An 11,535-nucleotide genomic window follows, 5' to 3' on the forward strand; every position below is an offset into this window, starting at 1 on the left:
CTCTCCCGCCCCGGCGGAGCGGCGAGCCCAGTTCCGTGTTTGATCGGCGAGCACGTTCTCAACATATGCGCTTCGACGAAAAGGCGTCCAAATTCGTCGACCTAATGTAATATGCATGGGGCGACAAGCGGGAGAAAAGGCCGAAACGACTGATAGGCGTGTGCACCGCCCTTTCGGCTTTGGCGCACCGCAGGAGAAGGGCGCCTCGACGCCCCTGCTGAGCCGGCCACTTTCCCTCTCCTGATTGCCAAATCGAATTAGACAATTGGTGCATTTAGGTTGTTGCCTAGGTAAACCCGACCGAGCACGGCTAAATATTTCCTCTCAGCTTCGGCGCATTTCTGGCACGGGCAGCTGTGTTACAGGACCCTAATGGCATTCCCTCAAACGCGGGCCAAACAAATTCGGCCAATCTGCTGCTCATTTGGAATGCAAATGTGGCGTCTTAGGCCAACATGCCATCGTTTCTAATTCGATCGTGCGACGACGAGATCTCGCCGCCGCGATCCGACCAAAGTTTGATCAGCAATGTGCAAACTCGGTTTCGCGCCGCAGACGATCGAGTTCGCGTTTACTCTCTCGCTACCTCTTCCGCCCTCGCTTTACGAGACGGCGCCCCGCCCCTCCCCTCCCCTCAAGAATCAAATTAGACGGGCACAGCGAGAGAGAGAGACCGCGCATTGGAAAACACACACAGACATTCCCCCTAGTACAAATAGCGTGACTCCGACGGTGCAGTGCGCATTCAGTAGTCACCTCGACACCCGGCGTACGTTCAATTTTGCACGAGGTAAGGAAAAGGAACCTTGTAGCTCACTCCTCACGTACCCACCTTGTTTTTGAGAGAAGCCACACACGGCGAAAATCGCGAGTACGGTGTCCCCTCCTATGTTCCTTTTAGCCCCCATTTGGCTTCTTCCGCGCTCGCGGCCGGGCTAATACAGTGGGAACCGCTAGCTGACTAACTGATTGCCGTTGTCTTTTGCACAGAAGCCATCGATGCTGCAGTCAGCCATTGCAATCTTACCTATTTCGCTTGTGATTGCCGCCGCTCTTTTCAGCGACGCGGCATCCTTCTTGGTGGGGCCGTCGGAGGACACGGGGCCGCCTCTCAAATTTCCGAAGAAGATATACACACTATCCGAAGTTGTCAACGATGAAAGGGATCTGCCAGAAAAATCCGATTTCTATCTTTCTCCTGAAGTGATGAAAAGCACGGTTGACGGCGGCATCGACGAATCCCGCGTATCAGTAACCGGGCCGCGCCCTGTAAAAGAACTATCCCGCGGCAAGCTCGCCTCCAAACTCGCCTCCGAACTCCACGCGCTCGCGTCGAATCGTTCGACGACGCGTCGAGCGCTTCGTCGACGAATCAACGACGCAATGACGACGCTCGTCGACGCCGCCGTCGTTGAAGCGACGCCGTGCGCCGTCCAGTGGAAATGGATCACGCTCAGTTCCAAATATTGGCCGCGCCACGTGCGCACGGGAAAGTGTTCGAAGCGACATCGGGAACTGTGCGGCGGCAAGTGTCGCGAGAAATTGGGTGCAATTAATCTGCTTCGCTGGTCGTGTCTCGAGAGCGCTGCGGGCGACAATGACTGCGCGTCAAAGATGTGGCTATCTATCACGATCGAGAACGTCGTTACCGGCTGTTCCTGTCAGTGCTGATCTGATTGGAGACGCAAAAACGGCTCTCTAAAGCGTGCACTTACGTCGGCGGCCGGAAGAAAAAGAGTTCTAACTTAATCTAAATAATAGACAGTTTTGATGTAGGGTATCATTTTATAGTTGGAGGCTCCCTCCCACAAAGGGAGATGTTTAGCTCGCGTCTAAGCGTCTATATTTTAGTCTGAGTGTTTGAAAATTATATGATATAGCGTAATTCGACGATGTACGTATTGTGGACGCTGCAGGTAGCTCCCCCGCCGATCTGCACACGCAGAGAAAACGTGCATCGACACGCAGTATCTGTGATCGTATGCATGCCCCAAGATGTGCTCTATGACACAATTCAGATCGTCTAACAAGATCACTCGCGCCCGCCCGTCATATCGACGAGCCGCCGACGCCGTTCTGGGCCACCGCCAAAGACATAACCTAATGCCTCTTTTACTATATAAGTACTGATGAAACGGCGCTTTTCAAAGAAGAACCCCCCGCCGCTTTTATTAGTTGAGCGCAACAGAGGTCAGGTCATATGGCGAAGGAGGAAAGGGGGTAGACAGGGTAACGCAACCAGTTGTCAAATCAAATCCCCCCCCTACGGTACACTCGCTTTCCTAACGAAGCCGGCATCAATACGATAACAATCTGTGACCAGTCCGGAGAATAGGAACTCGTGTAAAAAATTGAATCAACTTATTGAACGAGACGACTAGATACCAAATTTAATTTTGTCGTCGAGACGACGGCGACGATTGTGATCGTCGTCGTCGTCGCCGTCGCCGTCGCCATCATCGTCGTTGTGAAGTGAATCAATGAATAGAACTAATCTACGCACTAGAGCAAAATTGTCGTCGTCGCTCGAGCGAAAATCGTTCGCGCGCGGTTTTACTCGACGAAGCGCTTCTAAGATTCGCTCGACTGTTCGTTGGACTTCGCCGCCGACGAGACGACAGTCGACGACCGATCTACTACAGACAACGAGTCGCCTATCGGCGACGGCGAGACGATAGCGTAGGCGGCGCAGGCGGAGCGCGAGAGCGCGGGAACGCGGTGCGTCGTTGGGCGCGCGCTCCCGCTCGCCCACGTGTTCGGTCGCGTGCGTGACGACGACGTTGGCGGCGGCGGCGGCGGCGGCGGCGGCGACCGTACGAAAAACGCCGACGCTTCGAATTTCGGCGTCGCGAACTTTCGACGTAAGATCGGCGACGTGCCGTCTCAACGACGGCAACGATTGGTCGCCTCCCATCGCCGTCGCCACTCCTCTAACATTTTTCGTCGTCGAATCGACCCAACGTCGACACGCTATGAGTTCGGAAGCGATTCGACGTAGGCGACGATTCGTCGCTATGCGTTTGTGCGCGTCGCGAAGGCGAACGAGCCGTTCGAGTCGTTCGCTGCGACGCGTCGCGGCGATTCGCGCGCGACGCAAACGCCACAAATTGGCGGCGCCTTTGCGCTGATGAGACAGCGTGTCGATCGTCAACGCATGCGTGACGTTGCCCGCGAGAAAGTCGACGAGAGCGCGTATTGAGACGGGAGCGCGACGCGAATACGCGACGGGCGTGGTTTTTCTGGAAAAAAAGGAAATCCTTGCATAGGACAGTGTGCGATTGCGCGCGCCCGCACGGTAATTAGGGCTAAAAAGCGATCCCCCGTCCCATTAGCGGGACAAACGATCATTCGAGCGACCGCCGCGGTCTCAAGGTGCGGGGGGATTCGGTTACCCGGAAAAAGTCATCGAGAGGGCGCGCGCAAAAAAAACGTTCCCCTTGCTCACCGTCCGTCGGGATACAGAATAAGTGCCGGAAGTGAGGCGGGAATTGGGTGCGAAGAAGCCAAGTCATTCCGGGTTGTGTCGAATCTAAGTGACGTCGAGTGGGTGTGGTGTGGGTGTGTGCGTGGTGCGGGCTTACCTTGCTATGAGAAGCTGATTGTTGTGTCGCAGAGCGTGTGCAAGTCGGAGTAGGAGCGGCGTGAGCACGGTGCAAAAAACGCACCGTGGAGCGTAGAACAAAACGAGAACGTCCTGTAGAAATCCAGTCAGCCGGCCGGCCGGGTTCCCCCCTCTTCCTCCCTGTATACCTTTTTCGACTTTATCACGTCGGAAGCGAACGTTTCCCTGGCCAACTCCGCAACGCAAGCGTCCAGATGAGACGGCAAACACGTCGCCTCGTCGGCGGGAATCGACGCCAGCGTCGGTTCGAGCCGACCGCGCACGAATTTCCATAGAAACGAAGCTACGAAAAAAAAAATAAACCACTGAAGAATGCACAGCCAAGCTCTCACCCACCTATAGCTTCTTCACTTATGGTTCGACTCTCCCTATATACATATTGCTTCCCTTTCTAATCCCCACCAAATTGTCGCATTCGCATTACAATAGTAACAGTTTACGGCTTCCACTCACCCGGCTATCGCTAATGACCAACGCGACGTCGTCGTCGAGCCGCTCGGCCGACAGCGCTTCGGCATACGCCCAAAACTTGAGCGAGTCCATATAGAATAGATTAATCGCGTGATTACATCCAAAACCATCCAACCGATCGAGATACGACGACGTCATTTGACAGCTGTCGTCGACGTCAGACGATCCGGATTCGCGACGACTTGACCATTCATTCCCAAGCTGCGCTTGCGGCCGCAAAATCGAATAGTAATACTCGCTTAAACCGCACGTATGCACGGGCGACGATTGCGAACGTCCGCCGAGCGGCGACGGCTCGCATCGATGCATTCTCTCAGCGACACGACGCAGCTGGGGGGGGAGGCAGGAAAAGATAAGGAAAAACCGCGCGCGACTCGCGCAAACCGCGAGACGAGCTAACATTCCGACGAATCGACTCACCATATGCAATCTGGGATCTATTCCCGTCGGGTTGCGGTAATGATAACGATGACGACGATGAAGAGGCAAAAATAGAATGAGCGCGGGCTGCCAGCGCAATTTGGCAACCAGATTGAGAGTATTAAAAAGGACGTTCGTCCGCTGCAAGCGAAGAAGTAAACAAATAAATACATTTCTCATAACGAGCATGTCTTCGTCGTCGTCCCCGCCCCCCCGCTCCCGCCCCCCTCGGAGTCGAACGAACCCCTAAGACTGTGGAGACATTCTCACAGTGGTTCCTCTTAATTACGCTACTACGTGATAGGCGGTCTACAGTACCTTTTCCCAATGCCGAACGATCCACGAGTGGATTGATGACGGCGTCCAGTCGTCGCGATGCGTGTAGACCTGCACGAAAAAAAAAATATATTTTCCGTAGAGGAATAGTTTGGGGGTTTCGTGCCAAATTTTTCTGATTTGTTCGACAGAGCATCAGCGACGGCGAGCCGGACATGTTCGCCTCGGCGGCGACCGTTTCGCTAGAAACGACTCCAAAGACGAGCCGATCGCCCACATCTAGATCAGTAGTACAGTAGTCAAATGATCGATTGCGGATGCACGACTCTACTCACACTGCCTCAAAGATAGTTTTGCTGCTTTGAGGTAGGCCAAGTATTCGGGCGGTTCGGGATGGAGAACGAAGTCAAAGTAGCCCAAAACGACTGTCTAATTTCATATATTCTGCATGTCATTATTTCTTTTCTCTGTCTCTCTTCTTACCTCTTCGGTGCCAATAACGGCGTGCAGAATTGTCTTCGTTGAAATGTAGAGGAGAGGTCGAAGGACAAGTTCAACAAATTGAATCTAGTAGCGAAAATTTAAACGAGTGCAACGGTATCGTATGTGTTTTTGTGCACTGACAATTTCATAGGAACGAAGTCCGCCCACGTATTCAAACGTTTCCTCGCGTCGACTGCAGTAGATCAAAAGTCGCGGGTAAAACGCCAACGGCTCTCGCTGTCGACACGTCCCACCCAAATACCAGCAGTCAATTGCAACGAAAATGATCTTAGGGAAAGGGAAAGCGAGTTTAATTAATTCATAATTTTTTATAAAAAATCAGTTTGTGTTTGGGTTGATCTGACTACGGTAAATTTCCTATATCTCCTTTCCTCTCATACATCCGTACCTCGCCATCGAATCGTCGAGCGGCTTCTGCGTACCAGGCGGCCACTTTTCGGCTCTGTCCCGACCAGGGAGCGTAGAACATGGTCGTCACGAACGGCTCGCGATTCGTCAGCGCTCGTAGCGCTTCGTGCGAGCCGTTTCGAAGGTCGACCAAGTTGACGGAGTTTGCTGGAAAGATTGACGGACCGATTGGCGGAGGAGCGGGCGCGGTTGTTGCCCTGTAAAGAAAAAGGAGAAAAGAAGGGCGAACTTAGTTGCTTTAGCGCGGGTCGGTAGCTAATCTAGTCTACTGGAGCAGATGGTGGAGTGTCGAGCCTAAGGACAGAGCGACGACGATCGTGCCGAAGTGGAGTGTCGATGATAACATTGCTCCTAGAGTTCGCCGCGTTCGCTTTCGTCTTTGCCGTCGTGTCTTCCGTCTCAATTTCTGCTCGTCTTTGCTATTGCCTTCGTCGTCGCCGTTTTTGTCCTCCTTGCCTTGTGAATCGTGCACGGAAGCATCAAGCATCCCATCCCATGCGACAACGCGTGAATGTGCGAGAATGTGCGCAGCGACGCGACGCAGATAAATAACCGGATCCTGGTAAATAACATCATTCTTTGCTTGATTCACAGCTGCAAAGAAACTACAGAGCCATCCGTTATGTTGCAAGAAAGCAACGACTTCTGACCGAGTTCCGTTTGATCAGCAGGCAAGCCCATCTCCTTTCTATTCAAAAAAATCAACTGATGTTATCCCCCCGGTAACTCATCTTTGTACAGTACCTTAGCTCATTAAAAGTGCTATAGATAGGCATCAATTGTTTGCGGCACGTCCACGAACGACCCGATTCCCCCGCTCGCGAGTAAGACGGCGCTATGCAAGTGAATTCCATCCTCCCTTGCATAGCTCTAGCCTGTAAGAAACAAAAGTATTAATTAATTAAATAACAGAAACACCTACGACGCCGTACCAAGAGCTGCCCAATAGGAAGACGTCCCGCATCGATCTCGGCTAGCAGCTGCATTAATTAAAAGCGGAGAGTAAAACAGAAACGCGTTTTACGCATATACTGCCTACTTACAGCGAGACAATCGTTTTCGGCAGACGCATGCGTTCCAAGACAGAGAACGACGGAAATCTTCTTGAACCCGCGCAATCGAACGGCACATTCGCCAATGGCACTCAGCTAAAAAAAATGATTAGGAACGTATACATTGTCATCTCAAATGACGCACTGTCGTCGAAAAGACGTCGTGAACGTGAAGGAGACCGCCGCCAGTGGCGAGAAGAGGCAAAACCAAGACCAATTCGTCACCGATCGAGACAGGAGAACCGACAACGGTTTTGTCCGTCGATTCGTTTCCGTCGCCAACACCTCCATTCGATTGAGGAGAATCGTCGTCGTTGTCGGAGGAGGACGATTCGCTTTCCTTGTTAGCTAGCTCTAAAAGAGTAGGCTTTGGCTTCTCTTCCTCCGCCGCTTCGTCGTCCTCTTGCTTCGTTTCTTCTGCAACGCTTGCCTTATTGTCTGACCTATTGTCGTCGTCGTCGTCGTCCGTCTCGTTGTTCTTCTTGTTCTCCTCTTCGCCGACGACGTTGCTTTCCTTCTCCGTCCCCGTCTCGTCGTCGTCGTCGCTATCCGAGTCACTCGAACTCTCCTCGGGAACGACGAACGAGACGACGGCGTCGAAAAATTGACCGAAAAGTCCTTTCGAAGCGCGACTCTCGCTCGCAGGCTCTTCCAACTTTTCGTTTTCGTTTTTCTCTTTTATGTCACTCGATTCCTCTTTCGTCTCCGAAGGCGAAACGTCTTCGTTCTCAGCAGCCGCGGTTTCCTCTTCCTCCACGGCTACGTCTGCGTCAGGAGAGAGCTCTTCTGTTGGCTCACTCACTGCTTCTTCCTCTCGAAACGCATTGGGAGCCCAATGAACGATGGCATTGTAGATAAAATGCTGCACGCCTTCGTAAACGCCTCGCAGAGAGCCGCCAAATACTCCACGGTCCTGCAGACGAATCGTTATGATTGTTAGCTTCTCTTGGCCCTTTACCTGAGCGGAGACGAACCAGCAGTTGTTGAGACAATGCTGAGCCCTCCAATGTTCCAAGTCCAGATTGAATCGAAACGCTCTAGCACTTGAAAAACGAACGAAAGAAATCTGTACGCTTGCAGCCGAATTTACGGAAAGACTTACTCGTCCATAGAAAGAAGTTTAAGTTCATCAATAACTGGAAACACCTGAGTACCAAAGGAAGGACGCCCTGTGTGACTGCATCCCGAACTGATGCCCAGAGCGAATTTCTGACCGGAACTGCAAAGAATCTCTAGTCTCAAGATACAACAGAATTTCCAAGTTTTCTACCGAAGGGCTTTTGCTACAACTTCGGTAAAATTCATGTGTTTCACACGCACGTGAACACTAGTTTGCCATTCGTTAATAATCTACACGAATTGAATAAAGCAGGGACTCCAAGAGTAAAGAGATTGCTGGCAGTACATCATAGTGGAAGGACCGAAGAGCAAGTGGTCTCGGTATAGGCCATCCTTTGTTACAGAGCTTGATCTGATAGAAACACAATTAGATAAAAGGCACAACTTTTTTAAAAAATACCAGTAATGACAAGGCGTGGGAGAAATTCCACACTTCCTAAAAAAAGTTGGCGTGACATCATCAAAGAATTTTTGTCAATTTTTCTCTGACCTCTGTACGTATTGTGTACACTGAATAGTGCTTGATCAAAAATCGTTTTCTCTCGTCGCTTACTTCATCGGCAGTGAGCCAGAAATGAGGACCCACTTCGCTGAAGAGAGGAGAAATAAGTACACTGACGTCATACTTTTTAAAACGAACCTTCCAAGACTCTCAACCATTCCATCCAACGTCGCTAAGAGGTCGGGATCGGCCAGAGAACAGCCGTAAAATAAAAAGTTATAATGAGAGCAAATGTGTTGCATGAATCTATAAAGTTTTCTCAATGACACCGCGCCCAATAGACATACGTATGATAGCCTACTTGCTGAAGGCGATGTCTCTCACCATCAGTTGCCTATAATCGCTATGACCCGCAACAAATTCTCTTCTTCCGACGTCACTAAAGTCGCCGTGAAGTTTCAGCAGACGAGGCGGTTTCAGGCCGGCGCGCAATTCAGCGTAGACCTGTACAGGGAGAGAAGAAGCATAGAAATATCTACATGACGCTTTTTAGAGAAACTTTTTATACCCGTTGAATGTCTTGTCGAAATCGAACTTCGATTTCAGTTCCCGATCGAGTGAAATAGTTGTGTTCCGGATGAACATCGTCCCACACCTCACCTACAAAACAATAAGTATTAGGAGAGTATTTGGTCACTAGCTAACTAACAGGGATTCATATTCATCATGTGGTAGCCTGCTTCTAATGAAGAGTCCCAATTGGTTGTCAGAATGAGAGGCCAGGGACCGGTGACGAGCGCCCTGTGACCACGAGTTGACGTTCTAGGAGGGAAAAGCTAATCCGCAAAAGAGGAGGTCAAATCTGTATATGAAGTCACCTTATATTTTCAGAGTATAAATAGGAAGGAGGTTTTGCACCCAAAAGCAATGAATCGATCCAACGTTCCAACTCTTGTGTCTTCAGATGATCCTTAAAAACTGCTAGGAACTCGTCGTCCAACCCCGAAGTCTTTGTCCTGCACGAAATTAAATAAGTACGCCTAATGACGTCACACTACTAAAATATGACGTCAAACTGTTTTGGAAGTCCTATTAATTATTTATGGATTTGTTTAGTCCTTTCTTACTCGGCGATTCCTTCCCCTTGGCGAGGATTCGACGTCACGCGACGTCGGTCCAACTCCTCTCGTATAAATTCCGTCTTCACGGGCAATCGTTCGCCTTTCATCGTCGGCATTTCCAATCGTTCGAGCACGCGATCGACGAGCTTGTCCCACAAAGGCAGCACAGAGCACGATAGGCCGGCGCCGACGAACGGGACGACCGTGCGTCCGCGAACGCGTTCCAAGAGCATTTCCCAGTCGGCGACGTCGTCGCGGCGCGGTACGATCGCTTCCGCTCGTTTCGCGTCTTCGCGCGCGACGGGAAGCGGTCGGTGAAGTAGCGGCGAAGCGGCGACGCTTTTTAGCGAGCTTCCGCGACGTCGAATCTCGGCCAAAACTCTTGGATCCATGTTTGGGGGAATGAAATTATGATTGACCCCGGATAATTCTCTTGTTTCTCTAGTCACAATTCTATCTAGTTACTTTACATGATGTCTATAGAAAAGGCGAATAAGCTAGTTTTAGTCTGAACCATGTCGTTTTCGTGCACCGCTTAGCGCACGGTGCGACATTCCATTCGCTGGCCATTGAAACCTTCCTCTCCCTTTTCGATAATGAAAAAGCAGCTTTTACGCGTCAAGCAGCTCGCGAGCGAGAACCTCGGACGGTAAATGGTTCACTGGATACCTTGCATAAGAGACAAATCGTTTTCCGTGGGCGTAGAGCGGAGAAAACCGACGATTTGACCGACCAACTCCAGCAGGTGTGGAGGAGCCCTCAGATCACTAGAGAAAGCGTTACCTCTCGTCGTCGTATCGCTAGCTCGAAAAGCGCGTGGAGTCGGTGAAGCACGCGTGCCAGACGACGATCAAAAAGCTCCAATCGTGTCTCCTGAGCGCAAGCAGCGAATTAGATAAGATGAAGAACGATATCAAGACCGAAGTGCTCGCGCGCGTCGTCAAGGGAAAGACGCAGAAAGCCGAGCCCCAACGCCGGAAGGTCGACCCCAAAGACACCAGTCAATCGAAAAAATGAATAGTTGAATTCGTTGCACAGAAAAAATTGCCACAGTTTTCGCTCAGCACTTCTCTTATGGACGCGAGTTCGACTTTGGACGACGAGAAAGGCAGTAGCACTCTTAGGTAATGTGAAACCTTTAGTCAAAGTCTTGACTTCGTAGTGTACTTGTACATATGCATATGATATGTAGGAAAATGCTTGAGCAGTGTGGTTGCTGTCAGGAAGCGTTGGCTGCCAATTTAGTTGCCTTTGAAATGAACGTTGAGCAAGAGATCATTGCTCCTATGGCATCTATAGTTGAAGTAATCTAACCGAGACCAGCCTCCATGCGAGGGGACTACATTCTTCCTTTAGGATGAGATCAAGCCGATATTGCATGCGAGAAAGTCGCTGGGAAAGACTCGCCTTGATATGGACTCGTACAAGTCGAGGTGGACGTCGGCCGTAAAGGCTTCAAGTGCTGGCAATGCCGTGGCTGCGTCCAAAGTCGATCAGAAGAAAGATAAGTATGAGGATTCAATAGCTGATTTTCATCAAGCTCAAGTATATCTATTTTCAACGGCACTTTTCCTTTCTTGATTCTTTTTTTTTCTTTCATTAGGATGCTTTGACCGTTGAGATGCTTCAGTTCTGTTCCCACGAGTTGAGACACGCGGCTTTATTCAAGAAGGTCGGTCCTGAGATACAGACAGCATGCACGCACTATTCTTACTCCCCTTCCACGCAGCTGTTGGAATTGCAAGCCGAATATCACAAGGAATCGCTGAGACTGCTCGATACCGTGTTGCCTACTTGACTGAAATGCTTGGTACTTGCTTATTGCAGGGGAGAGGGGCGGTCATTTTCACTTCGTTCTCTTTACAGACAAGAGTACTGTCAGGCCAGTGTTTGGTTGTCCACTAAGCCAGCACTTGAATGTCTCCAAAGCGAAAGATATCTTTTGTAATTGAAGAGTGCGTATCAGCTCTCATGCAGATTGCCCTCGAAGCGGAGGTAGACAGCGCTAATGCATCAAAGCAGTGAGTAGAGGACGTTTTTCTCAGGGTCTATTCCGGCTCACCGGCAGTGCAATGAACGGCAGAAAATTAAAAGTACGAG

General features: G+C 50.7%; 4 protein-coding genes and 1 long non-coding RNA gene across 6 annotated transcripts; 3 read left to right on the plus strand and 2 right to left on the minus strand.

Annotated features, from left to right (window-relative positions):
• Positions 1–999: 999 nt before the first annotated feature.
• LOC136184038 (noggin-like) lies at positions 1,000–1,671 on the plus strand. Its single transcript, XM_065970859.1, has one exon. The coding sequence runs from the start codon at positions 1,000–1,002 to the stop codon at positions 1,669–1,671; it is 672 nt and encodes a 223-aa protein (XP_065826931.1).
• Positions 1,672–2,217: 546 nt separating this feature from the next.
• LOC136200164 (uncharacterized) lies at positions 2,218–4,070 on the plus strand. Its single transcript, XR_010673303.1, has 2 exons — positions 2,218–3,558; positions 3,614–4,070. It is a non-coding gene; the product is annotated as an uncharacterized lncRNA (long non-coding RNA).
• Positions 2,231–6,188, minus strand: LOC136200162 (thioredoxin domain-containing protein 11-like). Of its 2 annotated transcripts, XM_065990506.1 has the most exons (15): positions 5,971–6,188; positions 5,682–5,898; positions 5,414–5,560; positions 5,273–5,356; positions 5,125–5,218; positions 4,956–5,068; positions 4,832–4,900; positions 4,514–4,654; positions 4,076–4,423; positions 3,959–4,013; positions 3,751–3,905; positions 3,582–3,694; positions 3,446–3,529; positions 2,558–3,239; positions 2,340–2,502 (listed from the first exon to the last, which is right to left on the minus strand). In XM_065990506.1, exons 1-15 carry the CDS (start codon positions 6,186–6,188, stop codon positions 2,491–2,493), a joined length of 2,532 nt encoding a protein of 843 aa, XP_065846578.1. In that variant the 3' UTR covers positions 2,340–2,490. The 2 variants fall into 2 exon arrangements, with proteins under 2 accessions (XP_065846576.1, XP_065846578.1); XM_065990504.1 differs by having other exon boundaries at positions 2,231–3,239.
• Positions 6,189–6,258: 70 nt separating this feature from the next.
• Positions 6,259–9,866, minus strand: LOC136200163 (uncharacterized). Its single transcript, XM_065990507.1, has 17 exons — positions 9,442–9,866; positions 9,193–9,330; positions 9,024–9,136; positions 8,883–8,974; positions 8,676–8,818; positions 8,513–8,620; positions 8,363–8,462; positions 8,273–8,308; positions 8,159–8,224; positions 8,024–8,103; positions 7,856–7,972; positions 7,712–7,796; positions 6,899–7,666; positions 6,745–6,849; positions 6,634–6,681; positions 6,446–6,576; positions 6,259–6,389 (listed from the first exon to the last, which is right to left on the minus strand). The coding sequence occupies exons 1-17, from the start codon at positions 9,825–9,827 to the stop codon at positions 6,290–6,292; spliced, it is 2,616 nt and encodes an 871-aa protein (XP_065846579.1). The 5' UTR covers positions 9,828–9,866; the 3' UTR covers positions 6,259–6,289.
• A 119-nt stretch (positions 9,867–9,985) lies between these two features.
• On the plus strand, positions 9,986–11,425 carry LOC136183731 (rho GTPase-activating protein 44-like). The gene is made up of 9 exons (XM_065970468.1): positions 9,986–10,084; positions 10,141–10,180; positions 10,240–10,416; positions 10,474–10,559; positions 10,628–10,739; positions 10,792–10,980; positions 11,039–11,107; positions 11,165–11,245; positions 11,302–11,425. The coding sequence occupies exons 1-8, from the start codon at positions 10,032–10,034 to the stop codon at positions 11,231–11,233; spliced, it is 795 nt and encodes a 264-aa protein (XP_065826540.1). The 5' UTR covers positions 9,986–10,031; the 3' UTR covers positions 11,234–11,245; positions 11,302–11,425.
• Positions 11,426–11,535: the final 110 nt, after the last annotated feature.

This window comes from Oscarella lobularis, chromosome 2, assembly GCF_947507565.1.
Source record: "Oscarella lobularis chromosome 2, ooOscLobu1.1, whole genome shotgun sequence".
Lineage (NCBI taxonomy): Eukaryota > Metazoa > Porifera > Homoscleromorpha > Homosclerophorida > Oscarellidae > Oscarella > Oscarella lobularis.